The sequence below is a fragment of the Geotrypetes seraphini genome, chromosome 4 (genome assembly GCF_902459505.1).
Source record: "Geotrypetes seraphini chromosome 4, aGeoSer1.1, whole genome shotgun sequence".
Classification (NCBI taxonomy): domain Eukaryota; kingdom Metazoa; phylum Chordata; class Amphibia; order Gymnophiona; family Dermophiidae; genus Geotrypetes; species Geotrypetes seraphini.
In genome coordinates, this window is record NC_047087.1 from 286,707,008 (window position 1) to 286,730,164 (window position 23,157).

The 23,157-nt window shown below is 42.9% G+C and overlaps 1 protein-coding gene across 9 annotated transcripts in view; it reads left to right on the forward strand.

The window, feature by feature from the left end:
• Positions 1-23,157, forward strand: part of LOC117358641 (prominin-1-A-like) — a 256,473-nt gene that overhangs the window by 99,535 nt on the left and 133,781 nt on the right. For all 9 annotated transcript variants that reach the window (XM_033940092.1, XM_033940091.1, XM_033940084.1 and 6 more), the window contains 2 exons: positions 1,222-1,285; positions 6,159-6,248. In XM_033940092.1, coding sequence (XP_033795983.1) covers positions 1,222-1,285; positions 6,159-6,248 — 154 coding nt within the window. The remainder of the gene's footprint in view (positions 1-1,221; positions 1,286-6,158; positions 6,249-23,157) is intronic.

Consider the following 23,157-nt stretch of genomic DNA (forward strand, 5'->3'; position numbering starts at 1 on the left):
AGACAGCTAAGAGTGATTGCATAAAGAATATATATATTGTGCAGAAATAGGCATAATATTACAGAAAAGCAAGATTTATAAAGATACATCAAGCATTGCAATTGTACAGATAGAAATAAGAGGAGCTGCTACAGGAGCAGTGGGAGATCGGGCAGGCTTCCCCACAGCCACCTAAGTTCACCTGGTGGAGAGTATATTAATCAGCTGTGAGCCGCAAGTGTGTGAGCCGCTACTGGAGCATCGGGCAGGCTTCCTCACAGCCACCTAAGCTCTCCCGGTGGAAAGTATATTAATCAGCTGTGAGCCATGGTGCATGGCTCACAGTCGCATGACTGAAAGGGCATGGCCAAAGGGGCAGGTTGTGCCCCTTATGAGCCCTTTGGAGCCACAAGGAGCAGAGTTCAGGGGATTATTGTTGTGCTTCATAATGGGGAAGAGGAAAGCTAAAATTGTACCATCTCAGCTGACCTCAGGACCAATGGACAGACATCTTCAACCCCTATTTTCACCATTGATAGAAGACAAGGTAATCATATCATCTCAAACTGTGTCTTTCTCCTCTGGGGAACCGTCACCTCCTCTTCAACCGATACTTAATTCTTCTGGGAGTTTAGTTGACTCACCTAGGAATGGGGAATCATCAAACTCTTTCACAATTTGCTCATCCAACTGATATTATGGATTTATCTCAGGAAGGCGCTAAGTCCATAGGAGCACAGCCTTTGACTCCGGTGCAAATGGTATCAACACGGCCCACCTTTCTTTACTTTTTCCCCCTCCTCCCCCCCTCCCAACGATCCCTGTCCCCTCCTCTCTTACAATATGCTTGGCTCCCCCTTCTCACAAATTCTATTGAACTCTTTTACGGTAAATACCATATATGCTCTGTATTAGTCCTTCCTTACTTAAATTTTCAATTTAAATTAGTTTGACCCTTCGATTGACTTGTTATATACTTCTTTTTCAACTGCACTGTATGTAACTCATCTATCTGTTGTGAATCGCCTAGAACTCCCTGGGTATGGCGGTATACAAAAATAAAATTATTATTATTATTATTAAGCAGTGCCTGCTTGTTCTCTAATATCCAGGGAGACCCTTCCCTCCTGCGACTGCTAGAACCTGGTATTTGGCCCTGAGTTTGACAGCAATGCATATTTCTTACTTTTCTGATGTCTTCTTGGAGTTTCAGTGCTTCCTTCTCCCCTCCTTCCTTTCCAGGATATTGATATTGTTGTCGGTGCTAGTGAGCAGCCAATAGAGAAGACAAACAACAGCCTCACCAGTAAGTACCAAAACAGGACTGCAGATATTGGTAGTTTCTCCTTTGTAACAGAAACAGTGAAGATAGCAAACAAACTGAACCAAAAAGTACTTGGCACAGACCGTGTTTTGGCTTAAAGTTTCTGCATCAGGAGTCTTGAGGTATGTCGGAATGAATTCCAAATGAAGGCATTACGGTTGAAAACTGCAAATGAAATACATCAAGAAGACTATCTAAACCGCTCTCTGTTTTTGTCTGTCATCTGCACTGTTTCAGTTGCCTTGTACTGCTTGTGGAGTTTCTCTTTTGTGCCCTGACGGAAGTTTTACAGATATTAAAAAAGTGGAGAGCATCAATTATTTTATTTATTTATTTGTTTAGATTTCTATCCCGGGAACTCAGAACAGGGTTACAATTGACATTCACAATAAAGCTACAGGATAATAAAATTATAGGCATTCGAAGAAGAGACAGGTGAGAAGATGTAGAAAGAGAGAAGGGGAGGGGGGAGCAGGGGGAGCACGGGAAGAGGAGGGGAGAGATGGGAGAGAGGGAGGTGAGCAAGGAGTTAAAGGAAGGGGGGCAGGGAACAGGAGAGTGGGAGAAAAGAGGAGAAGACGGTGTGGAAGGATAAAGAAATACAGAAGACGTGAGAACATTGATCTTTTCTAGACCAAGGTTTCTCAAGCCAGTCCTCGAGACTCACCTGGCCAATCAGGTTTTCAGGATACCCCTAATGAATATGCATGAGAGAAATTTACATGCCTGCTACCTCTATTGTATTCAAATCTATCTAATGCATATTCAGTAAGGTTAGCCTGAAAACATGACTGGCTAGGTATGTCCTGAGAACTGGGTTGAGAACCATTGATCTAGACCACAGGTGTAAAAGTCGGTTCTTGAGGGCCGCAATCCAGCTGGGTTTTCAGGATTTCCCCAATGAATATGCATGAGATCTATTAGCATACAATGAAAGCAGTGCATGCAAATAGATCTCATGCATATTCATTGGGGAAATCCTGAAAACCCTACTGGATTCCGGCCCTCGAGGACCGACTGACACCTCTGATCTAGATTGAAGGGAGAGGTAAAGGAGAAATAAGGGATTAAAAATCTTTTAATTGCACATGGGATTCACTAGTAGAACTTGCTAACCTACTGCATCTGTCAGAATGGAGGTATGGTCTTTTCTCTAATGTGCAGTGAGTAAAAGTATATAAACTGTTACTATTATTATTATTATTATTGTTATTATTATTAATATAACAGAACACCAAATTTCTAGACCATAAGTTCCATGCGGTTTAGAAAAGGTTATAATTGAAAAAGTTACAAAAAAATGCACAATGTTTAGTCAGGTGTTTTAAAAAGAGAGGTTTTCAACTGATTTCTAAAATGTTCATAAGAGCAAGATGTAAGCAATAACATTTTAAAATCTTTGTCATGAGTTGCTGCTTGGTATGAAAGTGTACGATCAAAAAATTTCTTACTTTTATAACCCTGTACAGATGGGAAAATGAAAAGTGCATGTGATCTTCCAAAGCAGTGCAGTAAAAGATATTAAAATTTTTTTTTTGAATTTAGAAATCAATAGGGGACTGACTTGGTGGGTCAGTGGCACTGGGTTATTAAGGGTTTCCAGTTCAATGCCAGGGTTTGGGATGTTTCTACCCTTGATTAGCTGGGATTGGGGATGTTACATCCTTAGGGGCAGTGCTGCAATGACCAGACTAGGAATAGTAGAAGGATAGGTGTGTTAAAACATCCAGGTATAGTAGTTACAAATGAAAACTTAGGGTGTTGGGATCCCAGTAGAGTTGGAAGAGTGGAGGAATCGTCAGGTCAACCCCCCCCCCAAAGTAATGGATTTTCTATCAGAAAGCAGCATTGATCAGGAATACAATTGGGTGACTCCATCTGACAGTGCAGAGACAGAACCGCTCACTCCATAGCTCAGAGCTTGAGTTTTGAGTATGTGTAGCCCTTCCCACACACAGCAGCCTCCTCAGCATCTCGGTTTTATTTTTTCCATTCAAGTAAGTGAATGAGAGTCAAAGTTCTCCCTCTTTATAATAAGTATTTGCTGCATTGTTTATTTGCTTTTTTTAATCTCAAGACAACATTTTTTTGTTGGGGGTTTTATCCTTACCCGCAGTATGGCGGAAAAATCTAAAAGCTTGACACACTAAAGGTCTGGGTGCTGACCATTTTCAAGAAGACAAGTATTGCATTTGACTATATAAATCTGAATTGACTTCAAGACCATTTTGAGGCAAAGAGACATCTTGAAAAGGAAAAAAAAATCAAGAGTTACCTCTGCAGTCACAGTAAAGCTGTGTATAGAAGTCAAGAATATTTCATGGCATAGCCTTCAGCTTCTGGGCATTGTGATCATCATACTGCCCAAGGGGATTACTGATTGTCTCTGAACTAAGAAAAGCTGACCCCAAAGTCTCCTAGGTTTGTAGCACAGCTGCCATCAGAGTGCCTCCCACAGCCAGAAGGGATGCCAACTGCTATAGAGCTCCATCTTTGGCTTAGTTCACTTTTATGCTGTGCAGAAACCCCTGGACACAGTGTGAGAATTATTCAGCCCTTCCCCCACCACCTCTATGCGATGGAGTCCTCCTAAAACTTCAGTGCTATTCAGTTACTGATTAATCTGTCTATTCCTGTTCTGGTACAACTGCATTCATTCCTGCAACAAAAAAAATGTTCAGTGAGTTTATTGGGAGCTTCTGTAAAGATTTAGGGCTCCTTTTACAAAGCCAGGGTAGAGGTTTCAACTTCGGGCCAGCGAAGTAAATGCTCCGACGTTCATAGGAATTCTGTGAGCGTTGGAGCATTTACCTCGCCGGCCGGTGATAAAAACTCTACTGCGGATTTGTAAAATCCAGTGTTATTTATTTAAAAAATGTGTATCCCGAACTAAAAAACCATTCTAGGTAGCTTACAGAAGTGCATACGTCAAATATGCAGAAACGTACACTTGCATAATGTCACTTTTTCCAGGAGTATTCAGAGGTGCTTTATTATTTCACAGAAGTTACCCCTGCCCAGAAGCATTTGCTTCTATACCATCTTCCCTAGGTTCTAATGCTTATTGTCGGAGAGACCGTCTCCATCGTTTGATTATGCTAAAAAGGATTCTACAGAATTCCATATGACATGTTTCTTCCTCCAACCAGGAATAAGTTTTCATATGAGATCATCTCTTATCCAGGGCTTAGTCAGAAAATGGCTAAGGAAGTGTCTTTTCCCTTACAACAGGATGGTAAACCAAGGGCAGATATTTTTGGCTTTTTAAAAATATTTTGAGGCACCAAATGCAACCTGTTGCTGTTTCTATCCCTGGCCTTCTGCAAGGCTGTTAAATTCGTGGCAGAATTCACTTGTTGTTTGACCATTTCTTAAAAAAGAAAAAAAAGTGTACCTGAACAATATAGAAAACAAGGAATTGCTGTACTGGTCTGCTGGAATTTTAAAAAAAATGTTTTTTAATGGCACAGATGTTTTGCATGTATTACACACACAAAATATCTGTCCCATTAATTTAAAAAAAAAAAATTCCCCCACTGTCTCACCTCCCCAATGACCCACTGACAATCGCACGCCCCCCCTGACAAATTGCCGTGACACCACACACCCCGTGCGAATATGGCAGAAGGGATGCCCACTCCCTAAGGCCCGCATTGCTGACGGCGGCAGGCAGAGGAGCAGGAGGGACTGAGCACCCCTTCTGCTCCCAACTTAAAGATATGGGGGGAGGGAGGGGAGGCCTGATGGCAGGAAGGAATGGGCATCCCTCCTGCCATATTAGTTCGGCGGGCTGGGAGCGGTGCCGATGGCAGGAGGGAGTGGGCATCCCTCCTTCCATATTCATGCAGGGGGGGAGTGTCTGGTGGCAGGAGAAAGAGGGCACCCTTCCTGCTTTATCAGTTCAGCATGAGTGAGGCCCTACAGCAGGAGGGAGTGAGCATCCCTCCTGCCATATTCGTGCGCCGGGGGGGGTAGCGTCTGGTGGCAGGAGGGAGTTGGCATCTCTCCTGCCACTTTTTTGGGTTGGGAGGGGCGCTTTGTCGGGGGGTATTTCATTTTTTTTTTTATTGGGCAGATATTTTGCGTGTATAATACACGCAAAATATCTGTGCCATTAAAAAAAAAAAAGCAAAAACCCGGCAGAAGCCCTGACTACAGTGACTGCTTCTCCTGTCACTACTGTCAGGGCTCTGCGCATGTCTCAGTTGCTTACTGAGCGATTGAGTCAGTGAGTTTGCATGCAAATCATTTGCATGCAGACTTGATAGTGAATCAATCAGTTTGAAAATTAGCCAGAGAATCGGCCAACAGCAATCGAGTCACTATCTTTAGTGAATCTGGGCTTTTGTCTTGTGCCATCGGATAATGTCTCCCAATTGAGTGCCTGATTAATCCTGCTGCTTACAGAGAACACCTACATACTTGAATATGTCAAAGAAAATTAAACAAACTGCATATTGCTTTGGACTAGGGACTTTACTTGTTTCTGAAAGAAGTCTGTTGTAAATATAATAATTTATATACAAACAAGTCTCCATTAGATGGACTGAAATTTTAAATGCCAACAGAAGAGCATAGAAACTCCAATTTTGTGAATGAATTCCATGTCATCTAGTCATTAGATCTATGACTTTTGGTTCTCTGCGCACAATATGTTATAATCTTAGGTTTTAATTTGACAGTGTGTTGAGATGGTAAAAGATATAAGGCATGACATGGCGCTTACATGACAAGATTGCTAAGGTAGATGTGATACATTTTAATGGCTTTGACACATCATAAGAGTTTCTCCACAACAGCGGTTTCCTATGTATTTATGTCCGAGTGTTTTATGGTATTAAAATTATTTCTGCAGATATTGGTTCAGTCCTTGGAGGGATGATTTCCGACAATCTTGGGAAGATGGTTAATCAGACACTGAACAAAGTAATAGATCTGTTGAATGGTAAGAATATGACCAGTTTAAGCTAAAGAATAATTGTATAATAGTAGTTTTGTTACTTGATAGGTTTGGGGGGTTCATAGTCTTAAGCGTGCGAGACAAACGCACGCCGACAAACGAGTGCAGTCAATTCAGCGTGCCGCTGGAAAACCTTCTTTTAAAGGGCTCCGATGGGGGGTGTTGGTGGGGAACACCCCACTTTACTTAATAGGGATCACGCTGGCATTGGGGGGGTTTTGGAGGGTTGTAACCCCACATTATACTGCAGCGCAATCCCTATTAAATAGAGGGGGGGGTTTTCTCCCCACACCCCTCATCGGAGCCCTTTAAAAGAAGGTTTTCCTGTGGCGCGCTGAAATCTTGCGCTGAATTGTCGGAGCTTGTTTGTCAGCGCGCTTTTGTCCTGTTACCAGTTTGGGGGAGTATCCCTCTCTGAGAAACTCCCTAACTGCCTACTTGTCCTGTTTGTCTGTTTTAATTAGATTGTAAGCTCTATTGGGCAGGGACTGTCTCTTGAATGTTTACTGTTCATCGCTGCGTATGTCTTGTAGCGCTATTGAAATAAGTAGTAGTAGTATATATAACCTTCAACTCATAACCCTACTGCCCACTGCTCTCTACTCTAGCCAGCAGATTAGCCATCCCCCTTAACTGTATCCCCACCCTGGCATTCTGTTTGTCTTGTCTGTTTAGATTGTAAGCTCCTTCAAGCAGGGACTGTCTCTTTCATGACTCTGTACAACGCTGCATACGTCTAGTAGCACTCTAGAAATGGTTAGTAGTAATAATAGTACTAAAAATATTGTGCCTTCAGACTACGGAAAGGACAATAGTCATATATGCTAATTAGGTTTCTTTGTATTTCACTCTAATAGTCCAGACCATGAGAGATGTCTTCCCTTCTAGCAGATGGAGACAGACCAAATTAACCCCCTCCTTTACAAAGCCACGCTAGCATTTTTAGGGCCGGTTGCATCAGTAACAGCTCAGACGCTCATAGGAATTCTATGAACGTCTGAGCTGTTACTTCTGCAGCTGGCGCTAAAAACTGCGCTGCGCTTTGTAAAAAGGGGGTAAAGTAGCCAGATTTTAGGCAGAGACTTTTGTCACATGATATGTAGCTGCATTTTGTTTCTATGATGTTGTCTTAAACTGTAAAATATTTCTCTTCTTCCTTGATTTACAATTTAACTGCGTATAGCAGAACAAAACTTAAGAAAATGTAACTCAAGTTTCAAGTTTATTATTTATTTGATATACCACCTATCATTACGTTTAAGCAGTTTACAATAAATTTAATAAAAACATAACTGATAAAACAGGGGATTAAAAGATAACATTATGCCTTGGAAAGGATTTATACCCTGTGGATGTTAAAGGGCTCATCTTCAAAGGCTACCACAAAATTCGCTGACTGCTGGGTCTTAGGATGAGACCAGCGATAGCTGAGAAGCTATAAGTTTAGGGAAATCAAATTTGCACTCTACAGATAGTGGTTCATTAGACAACGGCGCGAAAGACAAAAGCGCGCGCCGACAATTGAGTGCAGCACGCGCCGCTCTATATTACAGTTTTTAGGTGCTCCGACGGGGGGTTTTGTTGGGGAACCCCCCCAGTTTACTTAATAGACATCGCTCCGGCGTTATGGGGGATTTGGGGGGTTGTAACCCTCCACATTTTACTGTAAACTGAACTTTTTCCCTAAAAACAGGGAAAAAGTGAAGTTTTCAGTAAAATGTGGGGGGTTACAACCCCCCACACACCCCACAACGTCCGCGATGTCTATTAAATAAAGTGGGGGGTTCCCCCCATGCCCCCCCCCATCGGAGCACTAAAAACAGTAATTTAGAGCTGCGCTCAATTGTCTGGGCGCGCCTTTGTCCCAGCGCGCTTTTGACCGGACACCGATAGAGTCTATGCCCAAGGAGTTTGTTTCAAAACCAGAAAAAAAGATAACAAGGAAATTTATTTATTCATTCATCATTTGCTACATTGCTTAAACCGACTTGCAGGACCATGCAGTTTACAATCTAAAATCAAAATAAGAAGAGGAACTTAATTTGCTACCAAAGACAAAACAAAGAAATGAGTTCACAGGCAGGGATGGGACCTGCCCCAATGGTAGTCCACTGCAAGCTCAGGAAGGAAATTAATACCCAAAGAGCTATGTTTATAGGCGAGTCTTAAAGTTTTTGATAGATCTTTCAGCCCACATATCTAGGGGCATAGAGGGATATTTTCAAAATATACGTCTAAGTCTGATTTGGATGTATGGCGCTAGACGTCCAAAGTCAACAGTAAGAAAATGCCTTTTTTCTAAAGGCAAACCACCATACATCTAGAAATATATATATATTTGTAAAAATTCTCTATCTGGACATCAGGCCATCGGGATGCCAGGACGTCTATGTTTATACCACATTTTCAACCAAAATTTCATCCAAGTCCCAAGTGCCCAGAACAAGACCATCTGGGTGTGAGAGGAGCCAGTCCTGTAATGGACTGGCCACCGAGACATGGTAACAGAGCAGTGGGGCACCTTAGAGGGCACTGCTGTGAACTTCACAAAAAGGGTGCCAGATAAACATCTCACTAAAACTCCCTTATAGGTTATGGTGAGCCCCCAAAACTCACTATACCCACCTGTCTACGACCCCAGTAGCCTTTATGGCTGCAGGTGGCACCTATATGGCAGTAGAAAATAAAGTGGAAGCAAATAATCAACTTTCTGTCAATGCAAAGGCTTTACAGACATCTAAGCCAACCAATGTGAGAAGTTACAAAGGAAAAAGCCTCGGAGCCCCTCCCAAAAACACCTTTTTTTTTATAATTCTTTATTCATTTTTACATATTACAACAAGTGTAGCATAGAAACACAGTTGAACTTATACAACAGCACTTGATTAACTTTCATGTACCACATAAATATAATGAATAAAAACCCCCTCCCAACCTTTTTAATACCTAAATTATATAAAATTCAGTATATTAAAAATATTTCTAATTACGTCCCTTAATACCAGATCTGAGATCCCTCCCCTCCCAACCTTCCCCTTACATAATTCCAACCCTAATACTCCAAACATATTCATATATTATTTATACATTATATGATTTTCTAAAATATTGCCCACCCACACCCATCCCATCATTACAATTATTTTATCTTTGGGAAAATGTTCATTACTCATTACAGAAATCTGTTAATGGTCCCCACACCTCCTGAAATTTACCAAAATATCCTCTCTGTGTTGCTAATGTTCTTTCCATTTTATAGATATGACAAACGGAATTCCACCAGAAGCTGTAATTTAATCTGCTATGATCTTTCCAATTTAATTTAATCTGTTGAATAGCAACTCCAGTCAAAATAAATAAAAGCTTATTGTTTTTTGAAGAAATCTGACTCTTTGCTCTCATTAACGTGCCAAATAAAATAGTATCGTATGTCAAGGCCACTGGATTTTCTAACATCCTATTTATTTGAGGCCAAATTGATTTCCAAAATAATAATATAAATGGACAATAGAATAAAAGATGATCTAATGTCCCAGGCTCAAGATGACAGTACAGCATCTATTAGACTTAGAGCAATCTAATTTTTGCAAACGAACAGGGGTCCAGAAAGCTCTATGAAGAAGAAAAAACCAAGTTTGTCTCATAGATGCAGACACTGTACATCTCATCCTCCAAGACCAAATTTGTGACCATTGAGACGCATTAATTTGATGCCTAATCTCAATGCTCCAAATGTCCCGAAGACCAGTGGGAAAATATTTCAGGGGTAAAACTCATCATAGGCATAAAAAACCTTATACATTGGGGGATGTTATAAGCCTTAGGCCAGCGATGGCGAACCTGTGGCACGTGAAGGCCTTGCAGCTGGCACGCGGGAAGGTCCGCAATCGAGAGCTGCACGGGGACAGCGGGCATCCCGCGGGTTTCCCCTTCGGGTCACGGGGATCCCGTGGGGATGCCCCCTAGGGTCGCGGGAATCCCATGGGGACGCCCCCTAGGGTCGCGGGGTTCCTGCGGGGCTGGATGTACTAAGTCGCGCAGCTTTTCTCCCTACCTGCTCTGCTTGCAGCACAGAGCCGAACGGAAGTCTTCCCGACGTCAGCGCTTACGTCGGAGGGAGGGAGGGCTGACGTCGGGAAGACTTCCGTTCGGCTCTGTACTGCAGGCAGGGTAGGTAAGGAGGAGCAGCCTCGCTGCTCGAGTGGCTACCAAGGGAGGGGGAGCGGTCCACCCCGCCCCGCCCCGTGTGCAGCACAGCCAGCCAGGTCCCCTTACTTTTGTGGCGCTAACCCGACCGACAACAGCCCTGGTCCGACAAACCTCCCTGCCCTTAATCGCGAATCTAAATTACCTTCTTACAGCAGCTGTAAGAAGAAAATTTAGGTTGTTGGTCTGTCGGTCGGGGAAGCGCCACAAAAGTAAGGGGACCTGGCCGGATGTGCTGCACCCGGGGCGGGAGAGAAGGAGGGGGGAGAAGGACGCTGAAAGCACTGGGGAAGACAAAGGGGTGGAGAAGGACGCTGAAAGGCCATGGGGAAGACGGGGTGGGGGGAAGGACACTGAAAGCATTTGTGGAAGACAGAAGGGGGAGAAGGACGCTGACAGGACATGGGGAAGACGGGGGGGAGGAGAAGGACGCTGAAAGCACATGGGGAAGACAAAGGGGTGGAGAAGGACGCTGAAAGGCCATGGGGAAGACTGGGGGGGGGGGAGAAGGACGCTGAAAGGCCATGGGGAAGACAGAGCGGGGAGAAGGACGCTGACATGACATGGGGAAGATGGGGGGGGAGAAGGATGCTGAAAGGAAATGGGGAAGAGAGAGTGGGGAGAAGACGCTGGCAGGGAAGAAGACAGAGATGCCAGACTATGGGGGGAGTGGAGGGAAGAAGATGGGTGCCAGACCAATTTGGAAGGGGGGAGAAAGGGAGAGGCACAGTAACAGAGCAAATGGAAGACGCAGAAGGAAGAGAGACAGTGGATAGAAGGAACTGAATGAGAACATGAGGAAAGCAGAAACCAGGCAACAAAGGTAGGAAAAGAATTCTATTTCTTTTTTCTTTTTTTTTGCTTCAGGATAAAGTAGTATATTAGTTGTGTTGATAAAAATTTATAAACAAAAGAGGCTCTGGTAGAAACCCGTTTACAAAGTGTGTATTCTTCCCAATTAATATTTCCAAATTAATGAAGTCTTTTTGCTTATTTGTAAATGGGTTTCTACCAGAGCCTTTAATTCAGTAGCATAATTAAATGAAATAACTATTTCTGAAGTTTATAGGGACGGGCGGGGACGGAGGGGATTCCTCACGGGGACGGGCGGGGATGGAGGACATCCTCGCGGGGACGGGTGGGGACTGAGGGATTCCTCACGGGGACGGGTGGGGACGGGTGGGATTCCTCTCGGGGACGGGTGGGGACGGGTGAGACTTTGGCGGGGACGGGTGGGGACGGATGGGATTTCTGTCCCCGCGCAACTCTCTAGTCCGCAATTAAGATATGCGGCGCGGCGGGAGGCGAGTGTGCCGGTGTCTGCTTTGCAGCTCACCTGGCAACAGGGCTGGACTGGCCATTGGAAGGACCGGGCATTGTCCCGGTGAGCCGCGGCCCATCCTCCTGTGCTGGCTGCAGTCCTGTGAGTGGATGTTTAGCCTGCCTGTCTTCCCCTTAATATCCTATGAGCCAGGCAGTGTGTGAGGGAGAAGTGGGGGGAGGAAGAGAAGCTTCACACTGAGTCTGTCACAGGAACTCAGTGAGGCTGTAGTGTGACTCCACATGTGACATCTGTAATCAGGAACAGTTCCTAGTGCTCCCATGCTAGAGAGGTGAGGATATGGGGGGATGTTAATGTGTCTAATAATGTGCTCCTCTGTAAAAACCTCTGTATCTTCCATGGGGGACATGCTAAATTCGAGGAATAAAAAAGCTGCTTATGATGATTGCATAGAGAAGTTCAGTAAGCTGATAGGAGGGCTGGGCTCTCTGTGAACAACCAGCACACTAATCCTCTGCCCTGTACCTTATGGAAAACTCAATATAGCAAAAAAACAGTAAAGTGTATATGTGGCCCTTCACAGTGCTTTTGTAAACATCATAATAAAATAACAAAAGCTCCAATAATGAAAAATAAAAGTCCTTTTCCCATACACTCAGGTTGCACAAGTCCGGTTTTCACCCGGACAGTATATTTTTTGACCAAAACGGATGTCTACAATTAGTAAAATTCCCCAATCACATATTTTTTATGGGGGCGGATTTGTATACAGCACTTCATTAGATTTTTTTTATTATACAAATTTTATCTTTTTGTAGACTTGAAGTCTTGAACAAAGAAAATGAGTACAGCAAAAAAAGCAAAAACAGATAGTGGAAGACCATTCCAAGAGGCCTGGACAGAGACATATGGAGTGATTGAACGCAGTGGGAAAGCATTGTGTATTATGTGTAATGAAAGTGTTGTGTCTCGCACATCAAGAGTCAAACGTCACTTTGAGACCAGCCATAACAGTGTTGCTGAACTTGGTTTAGCTCAAAGAAAAGAGTTCCTTGTAGGAAAATTAAAGAAATATCACTCCCAGTCTCTTAGTTTTAGCAACTATCTTTCAAAAACTAATCATCTTACAGTTGCCAGCTTTCAAATTTCACTGTGCATGGCAAAACATGGTAAGCCCCTCTCTGATGGAGATTTTATCAAAAAGGCAATTTTGGCTGGGAGTAATTCACTCTTCCATGATTTCCAAAACAAGGATAAAATTGTGCAGCGCATCTCTGAGATGCCGCTAAGCAGAAATACTGCAAAAGATAGGGTTCTGCAAATGGCTGCTGATGTTAGTCAACAGCTTACTTGCGACTTACAAAAAGCACCCTTCTATTCCATGTGCTTGGATGAAAGTACAGATATTACTAACCATGCAAGACTAGCGCTCATTTTGTGTTATGCTACTGGTGACATCATGAGAGAAGAGCTGGTAAAACTGCTGTCTTTGCCTGGAAGAACACAAGGGATAGATATCCACAATGCTGTGATGGAGGCTTTTTCATCACTAGACATAAGTCCAGAAAAAGTGGTTTCAGTTACTAGCAATGGAGCACATAGCATGGTGGGGACAACATCGGGATTCATTCATTTCTTTGCTAAGGAAGCAAAACATCCACTGATTCAATTTCACTGCATAATACATCAAGAGGCTCTCTGCGCCAAAGAAAGCAGCAAAAAACTTGATGATGTCCTCAAAGATGTAACAAAAATGGTGAACTTCATCATGGCGCGTGCTCTTAATTTTCGACAATTTCAAGCCCTTCTTGATGAGGTTCAGGCACAATATAACACTTTACTGATGTACAATAATGTCCGGTGGCTGAGCAGAGGACGAGTGTTAGAGAGATTTGTGGCCTGCTTGGAAGAAGTTAGGCTATTTATGAACGAAAAGGGGGAAGACTATCCTCAACTCACCAACATGGCCTGGCTTACCAACCTCATGTTCTTTACAGATTTTACTAACCACTTTAATGTACTAAACATAAAAGATTTTCTCAGTTCCGTAAGATGGAAACAACCCTTTCATTTATAACTTCCCCAGAAAAGTCCACATTTGAAGATCTTGATCTTTCCTGCTTACAGTGGTTGGATATTCAAAATTTGGAAATGGAGCTACTGGAATTTCAAGAAAGCTCTATCTGGAAAAGTAAATTCAATGACCTGCGTGCGGCTCTTGAACGTATTGAGTGTGAAAGGGTGACAAATGAAATCACTGCTAGCAGTTCTGAAAATGAAATCCTAAAAGCGTGGAATTCTCTGCCAGACAATTTTAAGTCCATGAAAGCACTTGGGATTGCTCTTCTTACTTTGTTTGGGTCATCCTATGCTTGTGAGCAGCTGTTTTCGGCTTTGAATCATATAAAATCTGATGCTAGAAACAGATTAACGGATGACATGAGTGCTGCATGTGTTGCTCTGAAATTAATTTGGCACTATGAGCCAAGGATTGACAAGTTATCAGCATGCATGCAACAACAAAAATCACATTAATTTTTTTCAGAGCATGCCCAATGCATATGTTTACATGAAGCAGTGTTTTCAGTTTGCAGTTAAGACACTTTCTAAGTTATTTAAATATTATTTAAAGATGTTATTTAAAAAAGGGACTTTACATGGCCCTGTTGTATTCCAATCTGGAATTTCCAATAAAAACGGTTGGTTTAATTGAAAGCTCTTTTGTTTTCTTTACATCATATTATTAGAAATGTATTGATTTAACTATTTTTGAATTTAATTGTAAATTTTACAAAAAAAACATGTATAGACTCTTTGGGAATACACACCAAGTCTTGACACAGTTAACAGTTTTAAGAAGTTTATCTTTTTTTTACTCAGGATACATTTGACATGTTATGTGAATAATACATTTAAAATATATTGTGTAACTGAATCAAATTCTTCCTAAATTCATTAAATTGAATGAAATCATTAAAACATTATAAATTGCCAATAAATTGAAATGAAAACCAAAGGATTGTGAATCAAATTGATTCTCTGACAATACAAAGATTCCAACCTTTAAAAATGATGTTACATAGTTCAGGCAACTTTATAAAGAGTTTTTAGATACTAAAATCTTGTTATTAAGGTTTAATTGACGTGCTGGCACTTTGAGGAAATTCTTTGGTTTTGTGCGGCAGTTTGGGCACTCGGGCTCAAAAAGGTTAGCCATCACTGCCTTAGGCAATGCAGGAAGAGCAAGAGAAAAATACTTAAAGCGCTTTCAGCTGCTAATTACTTCATTTCAAATAATCATGAAGAGAAAAATATGAACTGGTACTTATCCCACATGAAGGTAGGTATGTAGAGCAAGTATCACATCAACGCGGTGCCCAGCATTTCGCCAGAAATGGCTGCTTCAGGATGTGCTGGCTCCCAACCACTTGTAACTCCTCTGCTTCTGAGTAATTAGCAGCTGAAAGTGCTTGAAGTATTTTTCTCTTGTTCTTCCTGCATTGCCTAAGGCCTATAACATCTCCCAATGTATAAGGTTTTTTATGCCTATGACGAGTGTTACCCCTGAAATATTTTCCCGCTTATGTTTCACTCATTACAGTGTTTGTGGGAGGGGCTCTGAGGCTTTTTCCTTTGTAACTTCTCACATTGGTTGGCTTAGATGTCTGTAAAGCCTTTGCATTGACAGAAAGTTGATTATTTGCTTCCACTTTATTCTCTGTTTTCTTTAGAGTGTGTGTGGGTTTTTTTAAGTATATGATCCTTCCACACTTGTATTTGGCGATCTGAAAAACCAACTAAGACACCTTCAAATGGTGCCAAATACATCTACAAGAATGACAGATTATCATGTGAACATCTTGCCTATTTTAGCTATTTACACTGGCTACACATTAATTGCTGGCTAAAGTTTAAAAGTTTATGTTTGGTTTTTTAGGCTGCATAATAAGGCAACACATTTTTGGCAGAGGTTTTTAAAGTCATATGCTCCCTGTTGATCACTAGGTTATCTGACAGCAAGCGTTTGTCTATTGTGGTCCTTTTTGGCAGAATCTGGATACATCTGAAATTTCACAAGTTGGTTCAATCTCAGCTGTTTCCTGAGTAGATTATAGCTTACTAGCTTTATAGCCCGTTACATTAACGGGTGCTAAAATATATGTGTGTGTGTCTGTGTTTATTTCTTTCTCTCTCTGTCTCCTTAGCCACTTTCTGTATTTCTGTCTTTCTTTCTTTTGGCTGTCCACCACCACCCCTTCATTGCTCCCCATATCCAGCAGCAGCCCTTCTCCCTTTGTTTTACCTCCCCCCTGTCCATCAGTTTTACCTCCCCCCTGTCCTTTTTTGTTTTACTTCCCCCCCCTGTCCATCAGCACCTCTTCCTGCTCCCCCTGTCCAGCATCACGCCCTTTCCCTCTCTCACAATACCTAAACAATGTTTAAAAGAAACAAAAAAAGTAATATTGACTAAAATAAATTATAATTAAAATGATTGGGGGTTGACAAATTGAAAAGTACTAACTGGAGCAGTGGGAGAAGGGGGGACAGGGGAGTGAAAAATACATCGAGATTGAAAATTTAAAAAAGTGGGGCGGGGAAGGAGAATACAGTAGGATGGCTTCTAAGGAAGTGTTTGCCATTCTCTGCTGGTTAGGTCTCATCTCAAGCGTTGTAAGCATCCTTAAAGAAGGTGGTTTTTACTTTTAAATTGTCTGGCCCCTTGCAGCCGCGTGGCGACTCCTCCCGCACGGAGAGGGGAGGAGGGAGAGGGCTAGCCCTCCCTTCCTCAGCCCTGCGCGCCTTCAGCTGGCCAAGGCTTCACACCAGCGAGGGCTCATTCTTCCAGCGCAGGAAAAAGAACCTTTTCTTTCCTTTGTCCGCTTTCCCTCCAAGCGGCTCTCCTTTTTTATTTTTTGTCATTCAAGCCTGAGCTTTCTGTAACTGATCCGGGACAGCGAGCGCTCAGAATGAATATACAGAGCGCGCGCACACACACCGAGGCCCAAATTGATTTTAGTAGAGGGATGGAAGCGGGCTCCGCCGACAGCCGTAGCGTCCTGCAACCGCCGACAGCCGCCTCGGGGAGGGGGGGGGGCAAATCAGGGCAGTAGCAGGCCGCGAAGCAGCGTGTTTAGAGTGCTGTGGCCCCTGCTGGAGTCAGGACATTTGTCGGGACCGCAGGGCGGGAAGAGAAGAGGAGCGGCAGCAAGGGATTAAGGGAGCCGAAGGGAGGGTCGGATGGGAGGCTGAACGGGGGTTCGGGTGTGCCGGGGAGAAGAGCAAAGACGCCACCGATGACCGGTCAGAGAGATTCGCGCGCATGCGCACTCCTACCTGAAGTGCCCTACATCTCACGGAAAACGGACGCACGCAGGTGAGAGTGCGCATGCGCGGCTTACCGTTTTATATATTAGATTGTTAGTTTAGTTTAGGTTGTTTTTTATTTTTATTAATTTATAACCCATTTTTTACAGAGCATCTCACAATAAAACATACAGAATAAGTAAGATGCACAGACAAACATAATACCATGTCAGCGATCAGCGCTCACATTATTACAATAGTTGATGCCCATATTTCATACTGCAAAACAGATGTTTCTCCGTAATCCAGATATGGATTTACTACTACTACTATTATTTCTATAGCGCTACTAGATGTACGAAGCGCTGTACAGAGTCACAAAGAAGATTTGTGTTCAGAATGGGTATAAGGCATTTTGTTTCTAATTTTATTTTATTTTTTATTGATTTCTACCAGACTGTGAGTGATTTACATTAAGGAGTATAATCAAATGGCATGAATGAATGAATGAATATCTGAGAGCAGAGTCTCTTTCTCTGGTTGGCTTTCAGCATTTAGAGTCTCATTTTTTGTAATTCTGTCTCCCCCCACCCTCACTCTTTGGATGGGTAGGTCCTCCTTCAGATTTACATAACCAGCTGTGAACCCTTCCAAGCCTGGAAAGTTCTCCCTTTTTACACAGATGAAGCAAAGGATGGTCTCAATACAAAGTTTCCTTGTCGGTACCAGGTTTAATTTTGTCTCTTGTGGCAGATTCTTTATTGAGGGCCTTGCTGTATCTCCGGAGCCTAGGCAAAGAGCCTGCTTTACTCTTCTAATTCACCAACATGCCCTTTCATGTAAATAACAGGCAGACTCCTTAGTGGTATTCCAAAGTCACTGCTATTGTATAGGTTGACCAGTAGACTTATCTGATGAGTATACATTCTTCTGGTTTATATCCATAATTGCAAATGTAAAACCCCCTTCAGGGCAGCTCTTCGTTCAGGGCCTGAACTGGCTGGAGTTCCTCGAAGGCAGTCTCTATCAGTGCCCTCACATGTTTAGTGCTTGGTGCCTCCACCCGGGGGAAAAAAGTAAGAACATAAGAATTGCCACTTCTGGGTCAGACCAGTGGTCCATCGGGCCCAGCAGTCCGCTCCCGTGGCAGCCCCTAGGTCAAAGATCAGTGCCCTAACTGAGACCAGCCTTATCTGCAAACGTTCCGGTTCAACAGGAACTTGTCTAACTTTGTCTTGAATCCCTGGAGGGTGTTTTCCCCTATAACAGCCTCCGGAAGAGCGTTCCAATTTTCTATCACTCTCTGGGTGAAGAAGAACTTCCTTAAGTTTGTACGGAATCTATCCCCTTTTAACTTTAGAGAGTGCCCTCTCGTTCTCCCTACCTTGGAGAAGGTGTACAACCTGTCTTTATCTACTAAGTCTATTCCCTTCATGATCTTGAATGTTTCGATCATATCCCCTCTCAGTCTCCTCTTTTCAAGGGAGAAGAGGCCCAGTTTCTCTAATCTCTCACTGTACGGCAACTCCTCAAGCCCCTTAACCATTTTAGTCGCTCTTCTCTGGACCCTTTCGAGTAGTACTGTGTCCTTCTTCATGTACAGCGACCAGTGCTGGATGCAGTATTCCAGGTGAGGGCGTACCATGGCCCGGTACAGCGGCATGATAACCTTCTCTGATCTGTTCATGATCCCCTTCTTAATCATTCCTAGCATTTTGTTTACCCTTTTTGCCGCCGCCGCACATTTTGCAGATGGCTTCATCAACTTGTTGACCAGTACTCCCAAGTCTTTTTCCTGGGGGGGTCTCTCCAAGTACCGACTCGGACATCCTGTATTCGTGTATAAGATTTTTGTTACCAACATGCATCACTTTACACTTATCCACGTTGAACTTCATTTGCCATGTTGTGGCCCATTTCTTGAGCGTGTTTGTCACATTGCAGATCTTCGCTACTCTGAATAACTTAGTGTCATCTGCAAATTTAATCACCTCACTCATCGTACCAATTTCCAGATCGTTTATAAATATGTTGCAGAGCATGGGTCCAAGCACCGAACCCTGCGGCACTCCACTGGAACGCTTTTCCAGTCTGAGTATTGTCCATTTACCCCCACTCTCTGTTTCCTATCTGCCAGCCAGTTTTTAATCCACGTGAGTATTTCACCCTCAATTCCATGACTCGCAATTTTTCTAAGTAGTCGTTCATGCGGCACCTTGTTGAATGCCTTCTGGAAATCTAGATATACAATGTTGACTGGGTCGTCTTTGTCTATTTGCCTGTTTACTCTCTCGAAGAAGTGCAGCAAGTTCGTCAAGCAAGATTTTCCTTTGCTGAAGCTGTGCTGGCTGGTCCTCATCAGATTGTGTCCGTCAAAGTGCTCAATGATGCAGTCCTTTATCAGCGCCTCTACCATCTTTCCCGGTACCGAGGTCAGACTCACCGGTCTGTAGTTTCCCAGATCACCCCTCGAACCTTTCTTGAAGATCAGTGTGTTATCACGTGGGATCACCCTCTTCTCTCATCTAGGAAAAATACTTTGAAAAATACAGAGGCCATGATTTTCTGAGGCTGAAGCAGCAAGTTGTCAGGATGAGTCAGCCACAGATAGGTGACTTCCAAGCTGAGGGCTATCAAGGGATGTTCTGTATATTAGTGATATTCCCCTTTTACAGCCCATTGGGTGTGCTGTGGTAGGATGAAACTGCCTAAGGAGAACATGACAAATGTAAGCCAAGGATAACAATGGAGCCTTCTGTGAAATATTATAGGTTCCATGTTAAACAGAGAAAATTTGTAGAAAGAAGTTAAGGAGGCTTTGTGTGTCCATGTGCCATGTCAAGTAATTTGCTGATATGAAGACAGTCTAAATAGACCAATCCTTCACTTACTGTATTTGCGTGTATTGATGTTGCTTCCCTCCTTTAGGTTAAAATTGTTATAAACTACTTAGATTTTTTATTTCTAAAGGTGGTAATCCACAAATTTGTAGCCACAGCTGTATATCCAGATAGCTTAGCTGAAATGGGTTGAGAGTCTTACCAAGACATCCTCTCTTTTTTTGGGAGGAGGGGGATAGTGATGGGTCTAAGGTGATAACCCCAAGTGATCTTTTGGGCCTGTTCCCTCCAGTCAGACCCTGACCACTACTGCCTGAGACACTCACTTATATATTGACCAATGAAGCAGGAAACTACAGGCCGGTGAGCCTCACTTCAGTTGTTGGAAAAATAATGGAAGTGTTGCTGAAAGAAAGGATAGTGTATTTCCTTGAATCTAATGGGTTACAGGATCCGAGGCAACATGGCTTTACAAAAGGTAAATCGTGCCAAACGAACCTGATTGAATTTTTTGATTGGGTGACCAGAGAGCTGGATCGAGGACATATGCTAGATGTAATTTACTTGGATTTCAGCAAAGCCTTTGATACAGTTCCTCATAGGAGGCTGTTGAACAAACTTGAAGGGCTGAAGTTAGGACCCAAAGTGGTGAACTGGGTCAGAAACTGGCTGTCGGACAGACGCCAGAGGGTGGTGGTTAATGGAAGTAGCTCGAAGGAAGGAAAGGTGACTAGTGGAGTCCCTCAGGGTTCGGTGCTGGGGCCAATCCTGTTCAATATGTATGTAAGTGACATTGCTGAAGGGTTAGAAGGAAAAGTGTGCCTTTTTGCAGATGATACCAAGATTTGTAACAGAGTAGACACCGAAAAGGGAGTGGAAAATATGAAAAAGGATCTGCAAAAGTTAGAGGAATGGTCTAATGCCTGGCAACTAAAATTCAATGCAAAGAAATGCAGAGTAATGCATTTGGGGATTAATAATAGGAAGGAACCGTATATGCTGGGAGGAGAGAAGCTGATATGCACGGACGGGGAGAGGGACCTTGGGGTGATAGTGTCCGAAGATCTAAAGGCGAAAAAACAGTGTGACAAGGCAGTGGTTGCTGCCAGAAGGATTCTGGGCTGTATAAAGAGAGGCGTAGTCAGTAGAAGGAAGAAGGTGTTGATGCCCCTGTACAGGTCATTGGTGAGGCCCCACTTGGAGTATTGTGTTCAGTTTTGGAGACCGTATCTGGCGAAAGACGTAAGAAGACTTGAGGCGGTCCAGAGGAGGGCGACGAAAATGATAGGAGGCTTGCGCCAGAAGACGTATGAGGAGAGACTGGAAGCCCTAAATATGTATACCCTAGAGGAAAGGAGAGACAGGGGAGATATGATTCAGACGTTCAAATACTTAAAGGGTATTAACGTAGAACAAAATCTTTTCCAGAGAAAGGAAAATGGTAAAACCAGAGGACATAATTTGAGGTTGAGGGGTGGTAGATTCAGGGGCAATGTTAGGAAATTCTACTTTACGGAGAGGGTGGTGGATGCCTGGAATGCGCTCCCGAGAGAGGTGGTGGAGAGTAAAACTGTGACTGAGTTCAAAGAAGCGTGGGATGAACACAGAAGATTTAGAATCAGAAAATAATATTAAAGATTGAACTAGGCCAGTTACTGGGCAGACTTGTACGGTCTGTGTCTGTGCATGGCCGTTTGGAGGAGGATGGGCAGGGGAGGACTTCAATGGCTGGGAGGGTGTAGATGGGCTGGAGTAAGTCTTAACAGAGATTTCGGCAGTTGGAACCCAAGCACAGTACCGGGTAAAGCTTTGGATTCTCGCCCAGAAATAGCTAAGAAAAAAAAAAATTTAAATTGAATCAGATTGGGCAGACTGGATGGACCATTCGGGTCTTTATCTGCCGTCATCTACTATGTTACTATGTTACAAATCCAAAATTTAAAAGCACACTGCATATAGTTAAGGGCATTCCATTCTATAACAAAGTTTAAACCTTGAGGTTCCATTGTATTCAAGTAAAAGATTCAAAGTTGTTCTTTCTGTCTAAATAACTTTTTTATATCACTCCCTTCTCTTGGAGGGCAACAATTGGTCAATAATGATACATTGTAAATCATTTAAAAAATGATGTAACTAATGCCAATGGCGAACTAGAGGTGTTTCATCTTTACTGTTCTTGACATGATGTTGATTCTCGATCATCCTTGTTTTTAAAAGATGTGGTCTATCACCTGCAGATAAGTTTGGGATTGATTTTTTTTCAATCAAGCAAAGAAGTTGGTTTGTTGTTGGTCGGTTTTGTTTTTGTGGGGTGTTTTTTTAACTTTTGAACATTTTTCAGCTGAAAACCTTTTGCTTGTTGCAGTTTTCTGGGTTTCACTATGTCTGGTCAGGCTGAACCAACATTTCAGCCATTGTGCTGTGGCTTTCTTCAGGGTAATCTGTGAGGTTTGCAGTTTGTCTATAAGCCCCAGCCAATTGGGGGTATATATATATATATACACCCAATTGGCTGGAGCTTAAGGTGAAGGAGGCAGGAAAGTCCATTGGTCATTGGACAGACTCAGAAATGATAGAGGAAATTAAACAAGAATGTAGGACAGGTAATGTAATAATCATGGGAGACTTCAATTTCCCGGGAATAGACTGGAACCTGGGAACCTCTAACTGCGACAAGGAAACCAAGTTCCTGGAAGCGCTAGGGGACTGCTTCCTGTAATAAATGGTGGGAGAGCCGACGAGAGGAAACACCACCTTGGACTTGGTCCTAAATGGCATTACTGGACCAACAAAAGAAGTAGAGGTCATGGTCCCGCTGGGGACGAGCGATCACAACATGATCAACTTTAAACTTGACATCGGGAAAGGGAAACGTACCGAAACCTTAACCACAACCTTAAACTTTAAAAAGGGAAGATACGATAGCATGAGAGTCATGGTGAAACGACAGCTCAAAAATAAGATGGACAAAGTTAAAACGGTAGATCAGGCATGGTCCCTAATGAAAAATACTATCACAGAAGCACAAAATCTCTACATTCCGTGAATCTCCAAAGAAAGGAAAAATAAAGGCAAAGGAGAATCGGCATGGCTTACTAGAGAGGTGAAGGAAGCCATAAAAGAAAAGAAGGACTCTTTTAAAAAATGGAAACGCATGAAAACAATCAAAGCTTGGAACAAACACAAAGAGGATCAGAAGAAATGTCACAAGGCGTTGAAAGAAGCCAAAAAGGACTATGAGGAGAAAATAGTGCAAGAGACC